The 27,069-nt window shown below is 34.7% G+C and overlaps 1 protein-coding gene across 2 annotated transcripts; it reads left to right on the forward strand.

The window, feature by feature from the left end:
- The first annotated feature begins 1,649 nt into the window (after window positions 1–1,649).
- On the forward strand, window positions 1,650–26,978 carry LOC149836703 (uncharacterized). 2 transcript variants are annotated; one of them, XR_016431830.1, is made up of 8 exons: window positions 1,650–1,808; window positions 15,664–15,924; window positions 22,531–22,636; window positions 24,470–24,652; window positions 25,913–26,365; window positions 26,435–26,533; window positions 26,624–26,692; window positions 26,786–26,978. XR_016431830.1 is itself a non-coding variant. In XM_090005531.1 (8 exons), the coding sequence occupies exons 1-7, from the start codon at window positions 1,770–1,772 to the stop codon at window positions 26,686–26,688; spliced, it is 1,188 nt and encodes a 395-aa protein (XP_089861657.1). In that variant the 5' UTR covers window positions 1,653–1,769; the 3' UTR covers window positions 26,689–26,692; window positions 26,786–26,978. The 2 variants fall into 2 exon arrangements, 1 of the variants encoding a protein (XP_089861657.1); XM_090005531.1 differs by having other exon boundaries at window positions 1,653–1,808; window positions 26,453–26,533.
- The last annotated feature ends 91 nt before the right edge of the window (window positions 26,979–27,069 follow it).

Below are 27,069 nucleotides of genomic sequence, written 5' to 3' on the forward strand. Positions count from 1 at the left end.
TGGAATCATAGTCCTATCAGTTAGCACCCAGTTAAAACCTAGCATTATTTTCTTGAAAAATAGATGCAAAACTGTGAACTGGGTCTACTTTCAAAAACAGGCTTCTATCCAACCCAAACCGATCAGAGCCTCTTGGTGATTGTCAGGCCTGACCCTATGTGGGTCCACCGGATCAGTGTGAAAGCTTTGCTACAACTACCATGAAATCGCTTGCAAATGTTAGGTGTTCCATGAAAGCAATCCACTTGTTGTTGACTTAATAAATGGCATGATAAATATCTAAAAGGCCACCCTAAATTTTTGGTCAATGATGAAATGAACACCCAAACGTCTCTTTCTACTATTACTTTAAAATAAAAGCAAAAACAGAAAAGATTCTACCGGATCGATATCAACAAGAAAGGACAAACAAGGTACATGGGAGGCCATTGCATGCCATGAGATTCCAATAAGGGCCAAAGTTTTACATACCGTAAATATTTGGTACTAACGAATGTACCGAACTTGGAAATCACCTTTTTTTTTTTCATATATTTCCGTTTTTTATATTAGATCATGTAAATGCAAAATGCTTATTTAGTAAAAAATGTGTTTTGAATAATGTGATTGTAACCAAGGGTGGATCCGGGGGTGAGGAGGGGCTGGAGCCCCTCCTAAAGTTTTGAAGATTTTCAACCGAAGTGGGAAATTTTTTTAATATAGCATAGATCTATGATTTTCTTTTATGATTGAGGGTATTGATTTAGATTTTTTTTTCAGATTTCATGAACATTTAATTAGGGCTTTAAGGTTTTTTGTGCTATTTTTTATTTTCCATTAACATTAAGCACCCCTCTTAAAGTTTTGAAAATTTTCAACCCAAGTGAGAAAATTTTCAATTAGCATAGATCTATGATTTTTTTTTTTTATGATTGAGGGTATTGATTTGGATTTTATTTCAGATTTCATGAATATTTAGTTAGGGTTTAAGGTCATAAAAAAGTTAGCAGTCCATAATGTACCAAAGTTTCAGGTCTCAAAAGAATGAAAAAAATACAGTTCAAGATCTTATCCTTAGCAAATAAACCGTGCTGATTACATCTATAGGGTATGATCTGACCCAGTTGGTACAACTTATCATTACTACCAATTATAAACTCATATGGGTACGGGGTGCGGGTTTCGGTTCAGGTGCTGGTTTAGAGATACGACATGGCAAATTCAAAAAATATGAGGGCCGGGTATGTATATATATATATATGTATATATGGGTTAAATTAAATACTGAATTAATATATAGTTTTTATAAAATATAAGTTTGGATTAAAGATTAAATCCAAACCCATATCTTATTTTTGATAGGCAAGCTGGAGTTGTGAAAAAGAGAGGGGATGCGTGTGTGTGTGTGTTGGGGGAAGGGTTTAGCCTCTCTCTCTCACTCAATACTAAGGTGGTGAAGAAGAAGAAGAAAAAAATAAGATGATTTTTTTGGTGTCTGATCCGGGTTCGGATCCAACCCGGACCATGCCGACGCACTCACGATATATATATATATATATATATATATATATATATATATATAGAGAGAGAGAGAGAGAGAGAGATAGAGAGAGAGAGAGAGTTTAAAGGGGAGGAAATATATGTGCTTGTTGCGGGGGTTTATTGTCTGATCCACTGTAGCTTTTTGTTTTAGCTGTCAGGCCTCTCCCGTCGCTTCATCTCCACGGTACTCCTCTCTTCCCCCCACCGCCACCACCACCACCACCAACACCACCATCTTTCTGTTGTTTATGAAGGATCAAGGGCGTAACCCCTCTGACATCCGCCAGGTTTATTTCTTCTTCTTTGTGAACTCTTTTCGTTTGATCTTTGTGACTCTTGATCCTTATCGAAGCATTTGTGATCCCGCTTGTGTTTTTCGAGTTTTTCTTTTGATGGATTGTGGGATTTCTCGGGTTTTCATTCGCTTGATCACGGGAATCACGGTGTCATGAGTTTGCTCTTGGCGTTCTTTGTGTTCTTTCCACGTTATTTTGTTTTATTACTTGTGGGGTACTCGAATTCGATCATAATTTGTTGCGCAGATTGTTGTTGGGTAATTGGAATTCTTATTCCCGATTCTTTGTGTCGCTTATTTCTTCAATGCCCTGTATATGTGTATGATCGCAGGACGTGAGTTGTAGCTATGTGGGTTTTCGATTTGCACGTTTTTGTAATGATTCATGTATTTAAAAATCTGTTGTTTCAAGGAATAACATGCAGGCTGTGGTGGGAAGGATGGTTTTTGTATGTTTACGTTTTAAAGATCTCAAAACCCCATTTTCTTCTTCAATGAACTTATGATTTCTGTAGAAGTTTTTTTCTGGATAGTTTGAACGCGTAGCTAGTTGAGTTGCATGGTCTTCATTCATTTTTGGGCCATATGGGTACCTGATTTCAAGGGAAAAGCAACGAAGGCTGGAGGAATATGAGAGTTACCACGTATGAATTGAGAAACCAATATGGGTTCCCCATAAAATCAATTCTCCCCCTTCCCACCTGTTTTTCAAATTAAGAGAATTGGAAGAGCTGGAGGAGTTCTTGTTATTTATGATAAGCATGGAAATTATTGTCAGACCAGACCTTCATGTCACCATCCACCATCATTTTTCTTTACTTCAGTCTAGATAGTGGCTAAAAAATGGTATGATGCCTTTGCAGTTGTACATTTGGGCCAGCAGATTTGTTCATTGTCTTACACTCTTTGTATTTTTTGGTGTGTTGATCATAGTCGTCCGTATGGCCATGGTACCAATTTCTCATTTTGGTTTCACAAGCTTGAGATGCGTGATGTTTTTTCTCCTTTGATTTGAGCTGTAGAAGAGCTTGCAAGTCGCATATGCTAAAACTGTTTTATGGGTGTTAGTTATTTAAGGAAACAAAAACAAAAATGCTAAGTTGCCGAGTTGGTGTGATGATGGTGTAAAGCAGATACCGTTCCGACAAGGTGAAGCCTCTGCTTAGAGAATTAAATCACATGACCACAAACCATTTCAATGATTATATGGTTGAAAAACTCTAGGCATGTGGATGGTTAGGAAAACATGTAGATAACATAAGCAACTAGTATAAATATGGAAAGAAGATAGATTTCTAGATTTTGATGAAAAATAATGAGTAGTGTAGTGAGATTCAGGATAATTTCAGTGGGTAAAAAGCAGGGTTACCGAAAACACTATAGCAGTCGAGGAAGCGTGCTTCCCCGAAATGCATATCGAAAGCGCAAAACGTGTCACTTTTGAAATGCGCGGGGAAGCACCCCTTTTAAATCGGAAGCACACTTCTCATTTCTCTTCCCACTCGCTTCCCAATATCAGGACGTAAATTTTCTTTTTTTGGGGGGTTTGGAGCTTTTCACAAAATTTTTTGCCCAATATCGAGAAAATTAGATTCTTATTCTCTTCCCGCTCAAATCCTAGGTCGCTTCCCTCTTTGCTTCCGGTTCGCTTTTTAGGTCGCTTCCTGTTCACTTCCCTTTTCGCTTTTGAGACGATTCCCGGTTCACTTCTAAATCGTCCCATGCTTCCCGCTCCCGCTTTCTCGACTGACAACTCTAGTAAAAAGGTCAACAATCTATGGTTGCTCTCATAAGACTCAATCTGGTTCTTTCAGGTTTCCTAGTTTATGAAATTAATATCCATCGACTATCTAATGTTTGTCTATGATTAATCAATTTAGATCGAAAAACCTAAACACAAATATTGGATTTAATGTCATGATATATGAATCAAATATATATTATCCCCTAGATGAGAATTATTCGCTTTGTGTGGTATAATGTATATGCTACTATGTCACTTTAGCCAAGCATTCAGTATGTTCAATTTTATGTCTTGTAAGAGAAAAAAAAAACAAGTGGTATTTGAAGTCATACAAATTATTTCAAATTACTATGAAAAACTAGATGATTACTATGAAAAAGGAACCTGAAGAACTAGATGATTACTAAGATCACACATTATTTTTTTTCAAAGAATTAACTAGCCATAAAGAGATTGACAGCCTGATAATACATATGATGATGCTAAAGATTCATGCCATCATGACACCATATGTGTATATTGAAATGGTGGTCACTTGAAAAATGTGCAGACAATAAATGGTTGTTGATCAAGTCATTATAATTTCCATACTAGAGAGAGGACCATGCAAATGAATCAGGATTCCAATATAGGGCCACACGTCAGCATAGTTTTCATGTTATCCCTACCAGATAGAGAGGACCATGCAAATGAAGCAGGATTGCAATGTAGGGCCACACATCAACATGGCTCTCATGTCATCTCTGCCACTCTCTGATTCTCTCACTATCAGAAAACAATTCAGGCCCAGTGACAAATTACTACAAACTATAGAACAAGTGTAACTTCTATGTGACACATAAGCAATAAGATTGAACTTATCTCGATGTTAGCTTGACATTTTTTCCAACAGAAGGATCCCAGTGTAGGGCCACACATCAGCATGTTTCACATGTCATCCCTGCCAGTCTTTGATTCTACCCCACCAGGAAGAAATTCATGCTTAGTGACAAGTTCCATATTGGTTTCCATATGTACTATAGATTTTAATTTTTTCAAATCTCACTTGAACCCTTTCCCTTGATATTATTCTCTAAATTAACAAAACATATTTGGTCACTTTTTTGAGGGGCATAATTGCGGTCTAGACTGCGGAGTCCTATTTCATGAATGGTGGGTCTCAATGTTGTGAAAAGTGTCAAGGTGTAGCAAGGCGTTCTACCAAAATATGAAGTGAGGTGTAACAAATGAAAAGAGTCTCACAAATAATCAAGTTTACAAATAACTTGATAAAACATTCACAACCTAGGCTATAACAAAATATCACTTCAAGTGCTATGTGGCACAAATGTAAATAAAATACATCAAATGCACTTATATTTTGTATTGACTTGAGGATGAAAACCCTCTTTTTTATATATATTACAATGGGCTGTATTGCCCTTATTTATAGCCACCATACAAGGTTGAAAAGTCGTTGGGCTATTCCCAACGGCTCTAATTAGAGCCGTTGGAAACAACCCAATGACTCTTACTTACTGTGTCAGTAGGTACAACAGTCAATTAATGACTGTTGTACAGAAAAAGTTGTACAGAAAAGACAAAAAGACTAACAGTCAGCAGGTACAAGAGTCAATTAATGACTGTTGTACAGAAAAGGCTGTACAGAAAAGACAAAAAAGACTAAAAACTATAAAAATAAAAAATTACAGAAATAAATAAAAGACAGATTACAAGTATATTACATATATGTATTGTTTTTCTAACAGCCTCCCTCAAACTTATGGTGAAATCATCGAAAGTTTGTCAAGTAAAAAGTTGAATCTTGGTGAGCACAATGCCTTGGTGAAGAAATCCGCAAGTTGGTATTCTGATGTCACATAGGGAAGATCAATAGTCTTCTTTAGATATTCTTCATGAACAAAATGACAATCCATCTCTATGTGCTTAGTTCTTTCATGAAACGTATGATTTCGAGCAATGTATATGAAACACTTGTTGTCACAACATAATCTTGTAGGATTCTGAAGCTGAACTCCCATATCTGAAATTAGTTGTTTAAGCCACACAATTTTCATGGTAGTAGTCGCCAGTGCTCTAAGATCAAGAGAGGAAGAAGAAGATAAAAAAACTCCCTTATTTATTGTGCCTCTGATGTATTTAATAATTCTCATAACTGCACTCATATGAGATGATGTTGGAGCATGTTGAAATTGGCTGGCTATATGTACAACATGAGCTATGTCCGGTCTTTTAATACTTAGATACATAAGAGATCCCACGAGCTGTTTGAAGGGAGTTGGATTGTCCAAAGGGACTCCATCATCGGCTCACATCTTTATTCCAACAATCTCTGGAGTGTCAACAATTTTGTCATCTGATAGTCCTGACCTGTCAATAATATTTGAAGCAAACTTTGTTTGTGACAATATGTACCCCCTGTTAGAGTATGATACTTCTATACCAAGAAAGTATGTTAGGAACCCAAGATCTGTCATTTCAAAAATTGTTTTACTTTTTTTATTCTTTCTTTGTCACTACCTGTAATCAACATATCATCAACATATAAAAGTAAAATTCTAATACCTGCAAAAGATTTCTTAATAAGTAAGGTTGTATCAATATAGCATAGTTTAAAACCATATTTTGTAATGACATTAGTAAAAGTATGAAGCCAAGCCTTAGGTGCTTGTTTGAGCCCATACAATGCCTTTTTTAATTTAAGCACTTTTCCTAAAGGAATTATTAATCCAAGTGGAATATTCATATATACTTCTTCATTGAGATTCACATTTAAAAATGCATTTTTAACATCCATTTGAAATATATTTCAATTTTTAATAGCTGAAATAGCTACAAACATTCGAATAGTGGTCATCCTGGCAACAAGAGCAAAAGTTTCTTCGTAATCTACTATGTATTCTTGAGAGTATCCTTTGGCAACTAGCCTGACTTTATGTCTTTCCAAGAATCCACCACTTTTAGTTTTTACTTTAAAAACCTATCTACAACCTATGGTCTTTTTTTCAATGGGTAAAGTTAGAATTTTCTAAGTATTAGCTTATTTAAGAGCGTCTGATTCTATATGCATGGCTTTTATCCATTCGGGTAAATTTTTTGCTTCATTATAACACGAGGGTTCAAAATATGAATGAATAGCTATAAGACATGCTCTATGTTTGGAGAAAATGAGTCATAAGACACAAACTTATTTGGAATTCTTGAGATTTGTTCAGATCTACGAATAGTGTTTTGTTTTTAAGGAATTTCTAATGTTTCATGGTTACTTTGATTTACACCTTCATTGGGTGCATTCTGATTTCTTCTAGTGTATAATATTGGTTCAACTGTTGTTCTATTCTCAATAGGAGGTTCTACATAAATATTTTCATCATTAGACAACAATTTAAACAAGAAAGAATAATCAGAATTTATGTTTTGCGATGTGTTTCTTTCAAATCCACTTTCATTTTCAATCAAATTAACATTTCTTGAGACGAGAAGTTTATCATTTTTGATATCGTAACATTTAAACCCTTTTTGTGTTTCAGAATAACCAATGAACGCACAAGGGATAGCTTTAGAAGATAGTTTATCTTCTTTATCATTTAAAACATAACATTTACAACCAAAGATTCTCAATCTTTGATAGTCAGGTTGATATTTGAATAATTTTTCAAAGGGAATTTCATTTGACAAAGTTTTTGAAGGCATCCTATTTATGAGATATACTGAAGTTAATGCAGCTTGAGCCAAAAGATTTTTAGGAATATTTTTAGCAATAAGAAGGGTTCTTGTAGTTTCCATAATATGTCTGTGTTTTCTTTCTGAAATTACATTTTGTTGCGGGGTTTTAGGACATGCTCTTTGATGTAAAATACCTTCATTTTCTAAAAATTGTTTAAACTCATTTGATAAATATTCTCCTTCAGAGTCAGTTCTGAGGATTTTGCGCTTACTTTTAAATTGATTTTTAATCATGTTGTGGAACGTTTTGAAGGTTGCAAATACATCTGATTTAAACTTAAGAAAGTAAATCCAACAATACCTAATGAAGTCATCGATAAACACAACATAGTAGGAGAATCCTCCTTTAGAGGCAATGAGAGCAGGACCCCACACATCCGAATGAACTAATTCAAAAGGCATTGAAGAGTAAAAAGTTCTTTGACCATAAGGCAAAGATGTCATTTTACCAAGTAAACATTCTTTACATTCAAAATGATCTTTACAAAGATTCTTGGTAACAGGTACAAAATTTAATTTTCTTATATTTGGATGCCCAAGTCTATGATGCCAAGTCCGTATATCTTTTGTTTGGGCAGTGCTACAAAATGATTTTTTTGGAATACAAAGGAAATCCATATAATAGAGGTCTCCTTGCCTAGAACCTTCCCTAATCAATTTTCCGGACTGGCGATCCTGCACCTAACATTTACTTGATAAGAAAATGACATCACATCCATGATCCGATATTTGAGAAACTGAAAGTAGGTTAAAATGAAGTTTTGGTATAAGTGTTATTTTTGGGATATAAAATTTGTTATGTTTTGACAAGTCATTTTTAAAAATTCCAACACCCTCTATTTCCAAGGCAGTGCCATCGGCAGGGGAAACAAATGATGCATTTGAATTAGGTTGACATTCGGATAATATAGTCTTATGTGGGGTCATATGAAAAGAAGCTCCTGAGTCAAGTGCTATGTGGCACAAATGTAAACAAAATGCATCAAAAGCACTTATATTTTGTATTGACTTGAGTGTGAAAACCCTCTTTTTTATATATATTACAATGGGCTGTATTGCCCTTATTTATAGCCACCATACAAGGTTGAAGAGTCGTTGGGCTGTTCCCAACGACTCTAATTAGAGCCGTTGGAAGGAAACAACCCAATGACTCTTACTTACTGTGTCAGCAGGTACAACAGTAAAAAAAAAGGCTGTACAAAAAAGACAAAAAGACTAACAGTCAGCACATACAACAATCAATTAATGACTGTTGTACAGAAAAGGCTGTACAAAAAAGACAAAAAGGATTAAAAACTATAAAAATAAAAAATTCTAGAAATAAATAAAAGACAGATTACAAGTATATTACATATATGTGTTATTTTTCTAATAACAAATACACACACATACACATATATATACATATATATATGTTTGTATGTATGTATGTATGTATGTAGAGAGAGAGAGAGAGAGAGAGAGAGAGAGAGAGAGAGAGAGAGAGAGAGAGAGGTATTGGTGGATCCCCTTGTTAGACGAGTGAGCGCCATTGATCACGCACGTTGAAAAAGTGCAAAAAGGGCCTTTAGCAGCAGTCTTTACTGCCGCTAAAGGCCTTACAATTATTTTGTGTGATAATTGTAAGGCCTCTCGGGCAGACGTGCAGCGCACAACCACACATCTGCCCATTCAATGTGTTTTCTACGTCTGATGAGACTCCTCTCTCTCTCTCATATATATATATATATCATATCATATGCACACATACGTGGTCAAATTATTCATGGTTTCAGACGTACATAGTGACATGCACCCTGTTAAGATGGATGTAATCTTATATGTATATATATATATACTCATACATATATATTAATATAATATCTTCATATATTTACATATTATATTTATATACATAATATATATGTATATATATTGTTATTTATATAATATATATTATATATAATAGTCAACTTGGATTGACTAAGTCAACCAATGTTGACTTTATATAATCGTTGGAGAGGGTCCAACTTGGTTATATTTCTAGCCGTTGGATCCTTTCCAATGGCTAGAAGGGTACTCCCCTTCTCATTTTCTCTCCTTCTTCCTTATAAATAGGGGTGTGTGTAAAGTGAGAGAGTGATGGGTAGTTTTCTAGGTTTTGAGTGTTTGAGTGTTGTAGTGAGGCTCTTTTGTAATTTTTCATTTCTTTTATATTATTTGAATTTCATACTTAATGAAATTTTTTATTTTTAAGTCGTGTTCTATGAGGATTTTCATTGTGAATGTGTGTTTATCTACATTGTATTCTTGGCTCATGGGACACATTTTTGAGTGTATTGGGATCAATATCATTTCTTGACATGGTATTAGAGCGAGACATCGAGGTCTTGAGAAATATTCATATTAATGGATGGTATGGATTTAAGAATTTTGTATTCTGGTATGTATCTTTGATTTTTTTATTTTCAAGGGTTATGATAAAATTAAATGTTTTTGAAATATGTGATATGTTTAGTGAAAATTTATATTTTGCAAAATATGTGGTTTCTTAAAATCTTATGTGTTTCATGCTTTTGCAAAATACTAAATTTCATGTTTGAAAGTTTCTTAACATATGTGTGGACTACCTTTTGGATTTCTTTTTTTGTGATATGATCAAGCATAAAGATTAAAAAGATGTATTGTGTGATTATTTTTTTAATATAGACGTGTTTTCTATGTTCTGATAAGGTCTTTCTATTATCATGGGAATGTGCTATTTCATGTATGTTTGAGTAATATTGTTCTATTAAGTAAGACTATTTTCAAATGACTTGTGTTGGATTAAGGCATCTTTTAGGTATATACATCAAATAGTCTTTATTGAATAGCATAAACATGACTTGTTATCGTATACTCAAAATCTTTTTTTTTGTGCTTATCTTAGTGGTTTCTTTCTTGTGTATTGATATCTTATATCAAGCATCAAGAGATTGTATATTCATTACATTGTGAGAAAAATCTCTTGTTTAATGCAATCATATATGGGTTCATAGTTATGTATCTTATTAAAATCTCTATGGCTCTTTGAGAACATTTTATCAATAATGTTAACATTTTTATGTTTATGCATAGCTCTTAGTTGGCTCTTTGTATTTCGCCCACTAGTGATTTTGTATTTGTGTGATTGTGTACTTAGCTCTTGTGGAATCTCTATATATTGCCTTCAATTGCCTCATAGTAGATTTAGATCTAAAGATTATATATGTTATTCTTGTCTAATTAGTGAGATTTTTTGGATATGCCTTAGTGCACTTGTTTCTTGAGTAATGGACTTATGATCTTTTTAAAGATTCTCAAGCATCGTAATTTGCATGCTTATTTACTTATTCAAATTTGTGAAATTTTTCATAAGACATCCTATGTTGCATTGCATGTGATTGCATCGATTGACATATTGATTGTGCATTTAATTGCACTAATTCTTATGATAAGATTTTCATCTAACTTTCATGGATTTGATTTGAAACTTGTTTTTTTTCAAATCAATTATTTGATGTGAACTCACCTATTTGGAAATTGATTTCCGTGAGTATTTATTGCCTTCTTATGGCATTGTTTTTTGTTCATCACAGAATTTTATATATGATGCATCATCTCTATTGGCCTTATTGTTGGGTCAAAGTTTATGAGTGTTGTGTTGACACCAGCCTTGGATCTGATTGATAGTTGATTGGCCTCTGGATCTATATATGTTTTCATTGATTTGTAGATGTTTGTTGGGGTGAGTTGTGTGCTCCTCGTTTTATGTCAGTTTAGATTGTCAACTTATGGTTTGACTCTAATTGATAATTGTCGATCTCTCGATCGGAGTCTGTTGTATCATTCATTTATTGTATGACCATTGTTATTATGGATGCTTGTAATTCTGTTTATATGTGATAACTATCTATTTTTAAAACCATGGTATTTCAAAAGATGGTTAAAATTGATATTCTTATTATTAACATTAGTGTGTTTTCATTACAAGCTTTTTTACTTCGAGTATATTCTCATTTTTTATGCCTCGTATCTAAGTGTCATTATATGTAGACAAGAGATGTTTGTTCACACCTTCGTGTGTTTTAAGCCTATTGGTGGCTTTGTGATTATACTCTTGTTTTAGTAGCTGATACACTCATGTTGAGTGTCATTATATGTAGACAAGAAATGGTTATTCACACTTTTGTGTGTTTTTTTAGCCCATAAGTGACATTGTGATTATACTCCTGTTCTAGTAGTTGATATACTCATGTTGAGTGTCATTATACGTAGACAAGAGATGTTTATTCACACTTTTGTGTGTTTGTTTAACCCATAAGTGACATTGAGATAATACTCTTGTTGTAGTAGCTGAGACACATATTTTGAGTGTTATTATATATAGACAAGAGATATTTGTTTACACTTTTGTGTGTGTCTTTTTAGCTCATGAGTGACATTGAGATTATACTTTTGTTTTAGTCGTTGATACACTTAATTTTTGAGGATTGAAAGTCTAGTGAGATGATTGGTTGTGATGGTCAAACTAGTGTTTTAATTTATAAAATTCACTCATTACGATGTATGAGATTTTTAAAATCTCTTCGTAATTTTTCTAAACTCATTTGCTCTTTTATGAGAAATGGTTGTTGAAATATTTTCATGTATTTTACATTATGTATGCTTTAGTTGCATCAGTTAATCCATGATTGGTTGTCTTGCATAATTTGCATAAGTTTATGCATTTCATTAATAAAATCTCTTGTGTATATGTCCATAGTGGCTATTGTGTGTATCTGGTTGCTCTTGAGATTATTTTCACTTTGCATTCCTTTTTGGTAAGTTGGTGCTTGTGCACTCTTATTGTATTTGTGTGGATCTTCATTGGGATCCCTTTTTGTATTTTCGCTTATTTCTAAGCATGTGTCCTTCAAAGTTTTTTTATTGTTATCACTTATAATTGATCCATAAGTGACCTTTTTAGTTGCATGATTGATATTGCTTCCAAAATTGTAATTGATATTTGCGTATTTGACTTCTCTTAATTAAATGATGAAAATCATTTCTTGTATCTTCCGTTGTGTAAATTTTTTTTGGGATTTAAACTCTTTTGTGGGTTATTTCCTCATGGTATTAATGATTGTTTGAAAATTCATATTTCAGGTTTATTATGCATTAATGTGATAAATATGTGTATATTGAATAATTCATGTTTTAATGAATGTTTAAAGTAATTAATGAGTTGTGAGCTTATCTTTGAGATATTTTGTGCATGCATTTCTATTTTTGATAATATGCAATTATGTTCTCTTATAAATTAAGAACTTTTGATTATCTATTAAGTCTAGTTTGTCAATGACTATCTTGTTTGAAGTTAAATTGTTCAAAATCAATTCTTACTTTAAATTATTTTGAAAATGTTAAAATTAAATTATTAAATATTTTCTACAAATTGTATGTTTCTGTGTTTGGCCATCCATAATTTATATAAGTATAGTTATTTCGTGTTAGATTGCTCTTGTTAGATCTTCTTGAAGGTTTCTTTTCAAGCATTGGTGATATTGAAGATCCTTTGTGTAATGAAGCGTATGATTGAACACCCTTTAAAGAAGCACCAAATAGATGAACTTTATGAAGTCTATGAAGACATTTTATGTAATGAGGTTCTTCTTTGCAATTTCAAACTTAGAGTGAGTCATTGTAAGTTTGAGGGGGGTGTTAAAGATGGACATAATCTTATATGTATGTGTGTATATATATATATATTTATATATATATACGTATGTATATATATATATTAATATAATATCTTCATATATTTATATACATATGTATACGTATATATAATATACATAGTATATATGTATATATATTGTTATTTATATAATATATGAATTATATATAATAGTCAACTTGAGTTGACCAAGTCAAACAATGTTGACTTTATATAACCGGTGGAGAGGGTCCAACAGTTATATTTCTAGCCGTTGGATCCTCTCCAATGACTAGAAGGGTTCTCCCTTTCTTCTCTTTTTCTCTCCTTCTTTCTTATAAATAGGGGTCTATGTGCGCATTGTAAAGTGAGAGAGTGATCGGTAGTTTTCTTGGTTTTGAGTGTTTGAGTGTTGTAGTGAGGCTCTTTTGTATTTTTTCATTTTTGTATTATTTAAATTTCATACTTAATAAAATTGTTTATTTTTAAGTCGTGTTCTATGAGGATTTCCATTGTGAATGTGTGTTTATCTACATTGTATTCTCGGCTCATGGGACACATTCTGGAGTGTATTGGGATCAATACCATTTCTTGACATGTCCGTAATCACACATACACAATGCCAAAATAACAAAACAATTTGATATCTTTTGGGAGAGATTAAAATTTTGGGAGGAAATAAATGAAGGAAATAAAAAGAAGAAAGAACACAAGAAAGAAAAGGAAGAATAAGAAGAGGAGAAGGGAAGAAGACGTAGAAGAGAAGAAGAAGAAGAAGAAGAAGAAAAAGAAAAGCGAAGAACAAAGGACATACCTGTTTGTCGGAAGATGGGTCACAGGAGTGGCTGGTCAGAAGGTGGTCACCAACAGGTAGAATGAAGGAGTGAAGGGAGGAAGAGGAAAGGGGAGTGCCCTAACCCCTTTAAGGCCTCTCCTCCCTCCATTATGCTTCTTAAAAAAATTTGACTTTTGGTCAAATGGGGGCTATGAAACCCCATTTGACCAAAGCAATTGACATGTGCGCCTTGAGGCACATGCCTCATGCTCTTTTTCACATCAAGGCAAAAGGGCCCTTTCTTCAAGTCTAGACATGCTTTTAATAACATTGGTGGGTCACAGATATAGGTGATATTTTGAAAATATAGCTGTAAATTCATAAAATGATATTAAATGCAAAATATCACAATATTGTGAAAATCTCAAAAAATTATATATATCGTGATATTATCACAATATTATCACTGATAATATCATTCTATTATGAGTTGCCTTTTACTATTTTTACTTCTTTTCTATATCTTAACTACGTTTTTCTTCTTTCTTTTATATGTTTTACTTATTTCTTTTATTATATGTGTATTTTATTATCTAAACATGTTATTTTTCTTACTTATTTCTACTAATTTTATATTTTATTTTTTTAAAGCACTGAGTTTTTCCCAAGATTTATCAACTAAACCTATATTATTGAGAGAAATTGCCTTGCCGAGATATAGCCGAGACTGATATTTGTGACTATGGTCCAAAGAACTCAAGTTTCACGTAATCATCAATTGAGTGAGCTTGGACCACTAAAGAGAGAATAGCCTGTATTTTTAGAGTTGGTGTGGCTGGAGGCAGGCTGGACTGAGAGCATTTGCATACTCAATGCTGCATGCAAAATTGAAGCCTGCCAACTGGAAAGGTAAATGCTAGCTGGCATCACAAATATCATTTCCAAGATGTATCCCACAAGTAAATATCCCGGGGTACTAAAAAAGTTTGTTTTGCTCAAGTTATATTTGGATTTGTAGATCAAAAGTGTAGGAAAAATGCTAATCCTTTGTTAATTGTCACTCTAAGAGAATTAAACCACACTGCAGTTGTATTACTTTTTTGAGTTCATGCTTTTATGTATGTCATGCAACCTGTTTCTCTTATTTTAATCTAAAAGATGGATATATTCCTGTACTTTTGCTTCAACACTTGTTGGTATTGCATAGATTGTGAAATGTGGAGCCTAGTCAAGTGAAATCTGTTGGATAAAAACAAGGTTCATCCAGGGAGGCCATTATAATTTCCTTTCTTTTTTTGGTGTACATAAATATGAGATTGACATGGGAAATTTTCTATGTATTTGACAGTTGCATTTAATAGGCTGTAGATGCTCTTTTTTCCCCTTGACAAATCCATTGGGAATTACTTTTTTGGGCCTTAAGATGCATGAACTTGCTTTTCTGGGCTTTCTACTTACTAATTTGCTTACTAATTATCTTTTGAGGCTACAGTCTGGCTGCTGTAGGTCAGGTCTGAGTGCATTTTTGTAGATTTAATTGGTTCTGAGCTTCATTTCTTTTATTTCTGGTTGTGGTCTCTATGGATATAAGTTTTGAATGCATAGAGATCTCAAATGTGCATATCTTTTGTCTGATGCCTCCACGTTGGGCAGATGATCCACCCTTTTTGCCTAAAAAATGAATCTCAAGTCCCTGAAAAGTCCGGATTTGAGATCGGAGTTTGAATAGCTTGGACCTCTGTGGAGGCTCCACACCGAGTCTGATTCCTTGTTTCTGAGGTCCGAGCATTAAAAAACTACCCAAGTAGCATTTTAAATTACTGATGCAAAGTTTGTTCAACAGATGATTGATTTTGCTTTCAAGGTCAAATACATGACCTTGTACTATATCTTTTCCCTTTGCATAGTTACCTGGTCATGCTCTGGTGTCTTCCCCAAATCCTTTGCACCATCAGGCACCAGGCTACACAAGCCAGTATTACCATCAACTTTCTGCACAAAGTCATCATCAGCTTGAAGGACGAGCATCTGAAGTCCCAGCTCAACATGTAGCAGGGCAAGGTCAGGTAGTTTCAGCAAGATCTTATTCGCAGCCTAGTTCAGTTATGGATGCCAATAAAGTCTCTGGAGGGGAAACCAGACGGGTGTCTCGGCAGGACATACAGTTGGTATGGAGTTGTTATTTTGTTGTTGTCCTTATTTCTTTGTTGATGAAGAATATGCTTTCTGTGATATGATTGCTAAACATTCTGCCTATTTACTTATCGACATTTATTCATATTTCTTGACCTGTTTAATTGCTTTATGCATAAACAATAAAAAAAGTTAGTTGTGTCGTATTGTTTGTCTTTCTTTCTTACTTTTTCAAATGCTTACATTGTCTAATTTCGGTAGATTCTATGACGTGCAATCTTGAGCTTCATTTACTTTGATAGCCCATTATGGTGAGTTCCCAAAATGGTAACCTCTTAGGAATTGATTGACTTGAATTTACTTGTCATAGACCATGGTAAGGTTTAATGAGGTTTGAGTGCTAAAATTTGAATAGCTTCATGTCTGTTGCGTTTGCTGTACTTGAATAGAGGAATCCGATTCATTCAACTTTCTTAGATCACCATGTGATTTTGGTAGTTTTTGCTTGGTGAAGATGACTCATCACCATCATAGGCAATTGTAGATTCTCGAGTTGAAGATCAATCTTATATATATATATATATATATATATATATATATATATATATATATATATATATATATACAACAACTACGCCTTCATCCCAAAACAATTGGGGTCGGCGATATGAACCAACAAAGAAAATCATTGTGGGTCTTCCACATGAATCCTTCTCCTCCAATCATTTCTATCCAATGCCATGTCCTCGGTGAGGTTCAAAGCCTTCATATCCTTTCCTATCATCTCCATCCAAGTCTTCCTAGGCCTACCCCGACCTCTTTTAACTAATATATTTTTCCATTTCTCCATCCTTCTAACTGGAGCATCATTAGGCCTTCGCCGAATGTGTCCAAACCATCGTAAACGATTCTCTCTCATCTTATTTTCAATGGGTGCAACGTCTACCTTCTTACGTATCTCCTCGTTCTGAATCTTATCTTTTATTGTATTTCCACACATCCATCTAAGCATACGCATCCCAGCTACACTCGTTTTTTGAATATGATGTCTCTTGGCAGCTCAACATTCCGTATCATATAGTAAAGCGGGCCTAATAGTCGTCCTATAAAACTTTCCCTTCAAACGCAATGGCATTCTACGATCGCACAACACTCCAGTTGCACTTTTCCATTTCATCCACCCAACCTTTATCCTATGATTTACATCTCTATCAATTTCTCCATACTTTTGAATGATAGATCCCAAATATTTGAAACAATCATCCACCGGTATTTCTTGCTCACCAAGCTTCACTACACTCCCATCACTACTTCGTTGCTTACTAAACCGACATTCCATATATTCTGTCTTACTCAACTTAAAACCTCTTGCTTCCAATGTCTGTCTCCATAATTCTAACTTAGCATTAACCCCAACTCTAGACTCATCAATCAAAACAATATCATCAACAAACAACATACACCACGGCACATTTTCTTGAATTGACCGCGTAAGCTCATCCATCACTATAGCAAATAGGAAAGGGCTTAAAGTAGATCCTTGATGTAACCCAACCGTGATAGGAAAATTGGTTGTCACCCCTCCACAAGTGCGGGCATTGGTTACTACTCCTTCATACATATCCTTAATTATACTAATGTACCTGAGAGAAACACCTTTCTTCATCATTGTCCACCAGAGAATGTTCCTAGGTATTCTATCATATGCCTTCTCCAAATCAATAAAAACCATATGCAAATCTTTTTTCCTCTCTCTATTTCTCTCAATAAGTTGTCTAAGAAGATGTATAGCTTCCATAGTTGATCTTACAGGCATAAAACCAAATTGATTCTCCGATATCATGACAACCTTCCTCAACCTAGACTCAATCACCCTCTCTCAAAGTTTCATAGTATGACTCATGAGTTTTATACCACGATGGTTTGTGCAATCTTGTATATCACCCTTATCCTTATATAGGGGCACCAAAGTACTCTTTCTCCACTCATTAGGCATCTTATTTGTCCGCCAAATCTTGTTAAAAAGATTTGTCAACCATTCTAAACCTTTCTCTCCCAAGCATTTACAAGCCTCGATATGTATACCATCTGGGCCAACTGCCCTTCTTGATTTCATTTTCTTCAAAGCCTCTGCAATTTCTTTCTTTTGAATCTTGCGCATGAAGTCACGATTCATCTCATGAAAAGGAATGGACAAGTCTCCAAGATCCTGATCATGACTTCCATTAAATAGCTTATCAAAATAATTTTTTCATCTCTCCTTAATCTCCTTATTTTTTACTAAAACCCTTTGCGTTTCATCTTTGATACATCTAATCATACCCAGATCCCTCAATTTCTTATCTCTCATCTTTGCAAACCTATAAATATCCTTCTCGCCCTCTTTGGTATCCAACTTGTCATAAACCTCCTTATATACCTTATCCCTCGCATTTTGAACTACTTTTTTAGCTTCCTTCTTTGCTATCATATACTTCTCCAAATTCTTCTTATCACGACTCTTACTTAGATTTCTATAACACTCTCTTTTAACCTTAATAGCTAATTTGATATCCTCGTTCCACCATGATGTATCCTTACCTAGCGGTGCACCGCCTATAGACTCACCCAATACCTCCTTAGCCACCTTTCTCATGTCACCCGCTATCTTATTCCACATTGATTCTAAATCCTCCTCGAGACACCAATCAGCTTCCTTAACTACTTGCTCTAGCTCCTTTCAGTGCCCACCACTTAATTCTAGGATCTATCCTATGTCTATCTCTTTTGCGGCATTGTTTAATTCTAAGATCTAAAATTAAGACTCTATGTTGTGTAGCTACACTTTCTCCTGGTATAACCTTACAATCGATGCAACAACCTCTATCTCTCTTTCTAAGTAGGAAAAAATCTATCTGACTCGTATTAACCCCACTTTTAAATGTTACTAGGTGAGACTCCCTCTTCCTAAACCAAGTGTTTGCTGAGATCATATCATAGGACAAACCAAAATCTAAAAGCATTTCTCCACTTTCGTTTCTTTCTCCTATACCATAGCCTCCATGGATACTCTCAAATCCATCCCTACTAATGCCTACATGTCCATTAAGGTCACCGCCGATGAAAAGCTTTTCATCATAAGATATCCCTTGTACTACACCATCTAAATCTTCCCAAAATTGACACTTAATGGAATCATCTAAACCTACTTGAGGTGCATAAACACTAATAATATTAGTAATATTCGTGCATAATACTAATTTAATAAGTAAAATCCTATCACCCTTCCTACGGACCTCAACTACATTATCTATAAACTCACGACTCATAACAATCCCTACTCCATTCCTATTTCTATTTATTCCTGTATACCAAATCTTATATCCCCGAGGTTCTATCACTTTTGCCTTCTCACCTACCCATTTGGTCTCTTGTAGACATAAAATATCAATCTTTCTCCTACACATAACATCTACTAACTCTACCAACTTACCAGTTAAAGACCCTATGTTCCAAGTGGCTAACCTAATTTTATGGTCTTGGACTAACTTCTTTACCCCCACCCGTCCAACAAAGTGAGGGAACCCTTGCCTATTTGACACCACACCCGGGCGCCGGTGTGACGCGTCGCTTCCGGGCGACGACCTAGCAACCCTTGCCCATTTATCACTGCCTCCGGGCCTATAGAGTATAGCGCGTCGCTCAGTAGGGAACGGCCCAACGAAATTCTCATATTGGTTCATATTCATAGGGTATGACTAAGTTTTTATGCTGGCTGTCACTGGCCTACCACAACCCTCCTTTATCTGGGCTTGGGACCGACAGTGTATAACTAAATAGTTATACACAGGCGGAGTTTATCTTTTATATATATATATATATATATGGGAAATTATATGGTGGTTTTGTACCATGATACCATACGCTTCCCATTTCGCTTCTCCCTCGCTTCACACTCGCTTCCCAATATCAGGAAGTGGATTTTCTATTTTTAGGAGGCTTGGAGCCTCTAACAATGTTTTTTGCCCAATATCTGAAAAACTCGTTTCCTATTCACTTCCCACTCGAATCCTAGGTCGCTTCTCTCTTTGCTTTCGGTTCGTTTCCTAGGTTACTTTCGGTTTGCTTCCTTTCTCGCTTCCGAGACGATTTTCGGTTCTCTTCTACGTCGTCCCGCGCTTCTCGCTTCCTAAAATTTTAGAAGTGCCTCGCTTTTCGCTTTCACTTCCTAAATCACTTCCCGCTCTTGCTTCCTCGACTAACAACTCTGGGTGGTACACACTCTTGTTTGTATGGATCTAGCCACCAAATGGTATATTCAACCATACAAATGTGTTTAACATGATTTATTTACTATGTTGGAAGGTTTTATCATATATATCATAAGATCTAGGTCACTTGGGTACGAGTGGGGGTACAGGTACGACAATTCCAAAAAATGTGGGTACAGGGACACAGCTAAATATATACTGAAAAATATATATTATATATCTAAAATATATTGAAAATGTGTCTCTTGATTCAGTCCTGAATTAGATCTTGCTGGGATTTGCCGCGGGGGAATCCAATTAGGGGTTGTGGAGGGGGCTGAAGATACTTTGTATACAGACCATACTCGTGATAGGATTTCGGTGCTCAGCCAGTCATTCAATAGTGAATGGTTGACTGACCCCTATAGAAGAAAGTAAAAAAAAAAAAATTTGCTGCTGTGTCCTGGTACCAATACCCGTGTCGACACAGGTACGACACCCAAGGTGCCGTGTTGCGGTAACATAGCATAAGATCCTATTTTTGAGACAACGAAAATCAATGGCTCACAATTCATGAAAATAAGGGTAGTTTAAAAATGGTGTATAACATCATATTTCAGTCAACTTTAACACATGAAAATAGTAAATAGAACATGTTAAACATGATCCAATGGTTATATTTTGCATTTGGAGCTTAGATCCATCTAAATCAAGTGTGTACCACCATATGTTATGGTGGTACGATACCACCGCACCAACATATATACAATTATGTTCTAAACCATCCTAAATGCTTTTAAAAAACGTAGTTGCACGTGTTTTTTGCTAACCCTAACCTGGAGATGCGTTCATTATTGCTTGTTCACTAAAACCATGCTTTGAATCGACTCGATTCGATGAGAAGCCTCAATTTCTATTTCATAAGTTTCGGTGCAATATGAACCATTGATTTTTTATCACTCTAAATAGCGTATCTAAACACCAAAAAAATCCGAACGTTTATGAGTTCAGATTAAGCAAACACCTGAACTTTGTCCCTTTGAAGCTATTTAGGACGGTTTGGGAGCTACACATTCGTCTCTCTCTCTCTCTCTATATATATATATATAAAAGCTTGTATGCTCTAGCAGATCTAGTCCTATGCATTTTGTAATAAAACTTTCACCATTTTGCACAATCATGAATTTTGACGACTTTGTGCATGTCTAATATTTTTGTTATAGTTATCAATCATTTTTTTAAATTTTATGATTTTTCCTGATTTTTAAAAATTAAAAATCTTTTGGTGGTGTCCTATGCCAATGAGAGTAGGCAAAGCCACTTAGGTTACGTACAAGGGGTTGCTTTTTGTCTTATGCATTTGTATGGAGATATCTCATGGTGTCTATTTCACAAGTAGAAGCCAGCTGGTCTCTGAAAAAGCTTCTTAACCTTTGTTAAAGCACAAAAAGAGGAGAATAGAGTTTTTCTTTGTATGTATTCCGTAAGATAATTAATGTCAACAAACTAATAATTAGACTTTTTCTTAAGACAGTAGTCATATGTAAAAATTCACAAAACCGTATTTATATGTCTAAGGTGAGCAACCTATAAATGCACAAAGATTTCAAAACCAAGCATTAGAAACCAACTGATATAAACATGATACAACTGTATTCAATAAAAAACATGGAGGCTTATATTGAGAAGCAAGATATCAAGGGCATTGTCATCCTTTCATGAAGGGATGACAGCTTAGTGCATCCATTGTAATTTTTATATATCTTGTGCTGTATTTTTCATTCTGTTTATCGTGGCATATGCTGTAGTTTTATTCTAGTATATGTACACTTGTGCAATTTGTCCTTTTAGGGTTTCATATAAATAAAATATTAATGGAGTTGGCCCTTCTCCATCGATGAACATTGGGGGTCATGACTGGTCTTCTCTGTTCTCCTTCCTTGATTTTTGTGTAAACTATGCAGATCTGGCCTGATTTACAGTATAGACATGTATACTTAATGCATGCCGTAATTTAGTTGACAGTTTCCTTCAAGGTCACTAATTTTGATATTTGCTCTCTCTCTCTCTCTCTCTAGATAAGGCAGTCTGTTTAAATCATAAATTCTTGACTTTGTACTTAATTTGCATCTTACAGTTAATTTGTAGACAATTTCCAATTATTTGCTGTTATTTAGGTTATGGATACTCTTCATTCAAATTATATGTCTAGCATGCCTGCATCTTTGGTTACTTCTGTACTGAGTAGCAAATGCATCTCTAAGCTGTCTTTATATTGACAATTAGCAATAAATATTTAAGGAATAAGGTTCCTGTGAAGAGGCATAATTTTAATATCTTCTATATGTATTTGTATTGTCTGTGAGTTGTAATAGATATAATTTCTCCCTTTCCTCTTTCCATTTGATGCAGGTACAAAATCTTATAGAAAGGTGTCTGCAACTTTATATGAGCCGGAAAGAAGTCATAGACACTCTTTTGTATCAGGCAAAAATAGAGCCTGGTTTCACCGAACTTGGTATTTGCTTAAAACTTGGTAGCTGTAAGAAAGTTTTATTACTTTCTAGTTGTAATAAAGTTTGCATAATCACTTCATGATTATTCTCTTTTATAATATCTGTATCCTGATTTATGGGTTAATTGCTTTGACTGCACAGCTATGTCATTTGGTGCTAAGTTTCATTCCTTTTTTTTCCTTTAGTATTTTGATATATGGAATTGTCCATCTGTTTCAGTTGATGAAGCTGAACTTCGATTTTGGCTAAATATAGAGGTTATCTTTTGCAAAATAAATTTGACCTTTAGTGATGCCATTGCAGCCACCAAGCTATTTTTTTTAGACTGTTTTACCAAGAGCCATTTAATTTCAAGAAATATGGCATGCATTTTATTTGTTTATTGGTACAATATGTGCATTAGGGTCTCTCCATTGGGTATGTGTTTCTCTTGTTTTCTTGAAGTTATTCTCTTGATGAGTGAGGACCAAAGATTTAACTGGGTTTGTGATTTTTTTTATTTATGGACTTGATTTCTCAGGCTGAGCTGAAAGTTCAATCAGTCAATTGAGTTTGACCAATTTAGTTGCTGTCTGTCCAAGTTCCTGTACTTTTCTCTCTCCATTTCCAAAGCTTAACACGAATCAAGTGAAAGCGGTTCTAGTTCTGACGTGCTTGTAGTCTTAAGTTGGATTTTTAAACAATTGTTGAAGGCACATTGTTTATCTTAAATGATCTCTCCACCAAATTATATGATAAATTTTACCATATTATTATGGTCCATCAACCTTCTTAATGCATGAAGCCATTCATAGTGGTAATACCAGATGTCATGCATAAAGCTGACAAGGAGCTGAGAAGTATTGTTGTCTTTGCATATGTGAGTACATCGGGTTGTTTTTCTGCTTTCTTATTTTGCTGGAGTGCCATGATCAGTGTTTAGTTCTCTGTTTTTCATCCTTAAATCTGTAAGAAACGGTGATCCATTGGTTTTCAACATTTTATCATCATTTTCCTACAAGGGGTGTGTCCTTGTATAAGTTGAAAAGGATATACCAGTGCATCAGAAGTGGGTGGGTGTTGTTGACTCTGCTGTAAGGATGATGAATGGGACCTTCACATTTTGTTGTATATTTATGACCATGACAGCTAGGACTGCCAACAAATCTGATATGGGCCTGATCTGAGTCCAAATCTGAATTGTGTACAGTAGATCTGACCCGAATCTGAATCCAAATAAGGTCTGATAGTCTAAGTTGAATCTGGACTCTAAAATAATATGCAAAAGGATGGAATCAGATTGAATCTGAACATGGATCCAACCTAAAACATTGATCCAAATCTTAAAATAATCTGAATCCAACCCAAATTCCCTTTCAGTGCTTCAGATCTTACCTTAAGAATCTGTATCTGGAACAAAGTCAGTCAGATTGGAGGTCCAACTAAATCCGCTGTTTGAACCCTTAATGATAGCTAACAAATCCATCATCAGTTTTTTGTAGTTTGAATAGTTTGTATTTACACATTATCAGTTATAATGGTAAAAAAATGGCAGTTTAAACTACTGGTTTTCATACCTGTGGTCTAGGGATCATTCATGTGGAGTTTTGGTATGATGAACATGAGCATGGAGATAAAAGTACTATAATCTGAAGAACAAAATGGAACATTTACTAGAATTTCTCTTTTCCATTATTTAGAAGATTTTTTTTTTAAATTTTGTCCTGAGAACTTTTTCACCACAGGGATTAATATTTCTCTCTTTATATTATTCAGAAGATTTTTCCTTTATTCTGTGCTGAGAAATCTTAACCATGAGGTGACCTCTTCATCAAAACTGTTTACTTGTGTTTCAGTTTGGAAAAAACTTGAGGATGAGAACGAAGAATTTTTTAAGGCATACTATGTTCGGCTTATGGTGAAACACCAGATTATAATTTTCAATAAGCTGCTTCAGGAGCAGGTTGACCTCATGCAGAAGATGTGCCCATCTACAGTATCTTCTCTGACAATCCCCAATGGATCTCATACTATTAGTTGTAAGCCCTTTCAAAGTTTCAGAATCCATTCTTTTTGCAAATTATGTTATACATTCCTAATGGATTTCATGTGCCTTTTTTCCATGACATTGAGTTATAGCTTTGATTGTTGAATTTATCTCATTTACGAGAGGATGGGCAATATACTAGCAATTTTCCTGTGTTTTGATGGTTGAAGGTTCAATGCTTTAAAAATGCATGTATGTGTGTGTTTTGAGCATGCTTCCATAGACAAAAATATAGGATTATCAATACTCATTGGCTTCTAGCCATGATGATGCTAGAAACGAGTGGGTTTGGCACCATCTCAAAGGGCAACACTTCCTTGACAATGTATTCATTATTTAATATTTTTTGTCGTTTCACTTATTGCTAACTATTAGTACACCTTATTACTTTTAAAATAATGTGTTTGACCTTTTGTTTTCCTCAAAAAAAAAAAGACTTTACCCACAAAGGTAACCATATACTTTCAAAAAATGTCAAACCTCTTGAAGATGTTTTGGTCATTTCAATCAGTTGAACACTCATAACATTATGTTTTAATGACAAATGGTGGTTTAGTAATTTGGGTATTTTTTTGACTTATTTTTGTGCGTAATATATGTAAGTATTCTGTTTCAAATGAGATTTGATTATGGATGATGGGGTTTAGCAGTGGATTATATTTAGCAGTCACAAAGTATCGTTCTTGACAATTTCTCACTGAGGATTTTTCTTGTAGTTTTTTTTCTCAAAAGGTGGGTTCTCTCGAGAAAATCTTGGAATTCTGGCAAATAAAAAAGAATAATAAAATAATAACGAATAAATGTTTGTATTAATTTTTCTTGCTAAATTGTAAAAAAGAAGTAAATTTTTTCTTAAAATACAAAAAACCAAAAATAAAGAAAAATTGACCTAAAATATATAAAAATATGATTTTTTTTAAAAATCTCCTGAAAATATCCCGATGGTATCGTGATATTTGTTTGGCGATATTTTGAAAATATCATAATATTTTGCCAATATTTTTGGCCACCTAGAACTGATAATATCATGATATTTTCAAAATATCAACAATATTGGTGACTCTTTGGAGGATGATTATAGTAGAATTTGTTGTGATTTTCCTGATAGTTTCTTGATCATTTATCCTAGTTTCTTTTTTCATATTTGCATGATTATACACATGATTTTGCTGCTTTCTCTATGCTCTTTTGGTTTATTCCTCTGAAGAGGTTCTTTTGGTTTATTCCCGCATCTAATGTTGGACTTTTGTAGTGCAACAACAATCACTGGCATGTTATGGTGCTGATCACTCGAGGGTACCTTCTGCATCTGACCAAATATACCATGGAACAGTTCCTGCTGGCACTCTTGTCAATGGCATAACTTCCCTGAGCCAAAATGTGCACACCAATGACGAACTATGTGTTCAGGCTGGGCGGACCCAAAATATGCTTGCAGTTCAGCAGTCACAAATGGGAATCATGCAAGGAAGCAGTGAGATTACAGTTAAATCTGAACCTGAGTGCCCAAACAGTTCTGCTTTTGCATTTGCTTCTAACATCCATGAGGCCTGTTTGGCCCCTCCTGGTGCTTTCAGCAATATGGACCCTAACTTGAATGCCTTACATGGATCATTCTTAGAGCCAGACACATATGGCTTCCTCAGTCAGATTCCTCGGAATTTCAGTCTTTCTGACTTGACGGCAGGGTTTTCCCAAAGTTCTGGTAAGTATCTTTCAGTTTTGTTAAAATATCTCCAACAAGTGGAACTTCAAATAATTGATAATCATATAGCTCATACTGGATGAATAGATATACTGCAAAACTACCCAGGCTATCCATACCTAGAAGACACAGATGGGTTTCTTGACTCACCTGGTAGAGATTGTCAAGGTCAGCTTCTTTCTTCTCTTTTTCTTTCTCCCTTTAATAATGAGGTTGTACACTATTTTTGGTTCCTGAATTCTTCTGTGGTGCATGCAGGAGATGAAAAGAGGCCAGACACTATGTCAGAAGGCTTGAGCTATGAAGAGTTTGGAAGTGATTGATCTGGTATATCACTTTATTTCTGTGGATGATTAACTTGACGATATGCCATTATGTTATAAATTGATTAATCATGTGTTTCTGTTCACTTGCTGCTAGGTGGACAGCGGTACACATTTGGATGTAGCTTACTCAGGATTGTGTTGCAATTAGATAATAGCCATCGTACGTGAGTTCTTTTGTACATAGAATTTTTGAGTGGACATGAAATACAATTCTTAGAACTTCTATTGTGCCGTCTCTAGGGCGCACACATAATGACAATAATGCAGTTATGGATGAATATTGCTGATGTATAGCCATTCATCTTTGATGATAGTTTTCGTAAATCTTTTTCACATATTCCTGATTGTGACATATTTCAGACCGTTAGAATATTGCAT

Source organism: Nuphar pumila, chromosome 5 (genome assembly GCF_984573655.1).
Source record: "Nuphar pumila chromosome 5, dmNupPumi1.hap1.1, whole genome shotgun sequence".
Classification (NCBI taxonomy): Eukaryota; Viridiplantae; Streptophyta; class Magnoliopsida; order Nymphaeales; family Nymphaeaceae; genus Nuphar; species Nuphar pumila.

Coding starts and splice junctions, on each gene's coding strand:
- LOC149836703 (XM_090005531.1), top strand. CDS start 1,770: ATGAAGGATCAAGGGCGTAACCCCTCTGACATCCGCCAG. Junction 1,809..15,663: donor ACCCCTCTGACATCCGCCAG/GTTTATTTCTTC, acceptor CCCTTTGCATAG/TTACCTGGTCATGCTCTGGT. Junction 22,637..24,469: donor GCCTGGTTTCACCGAACTTG/GTATTTGCTTAA, acceptor CTTGTGTTTCAG/TTTGGAAAAAACTTGAGGAT.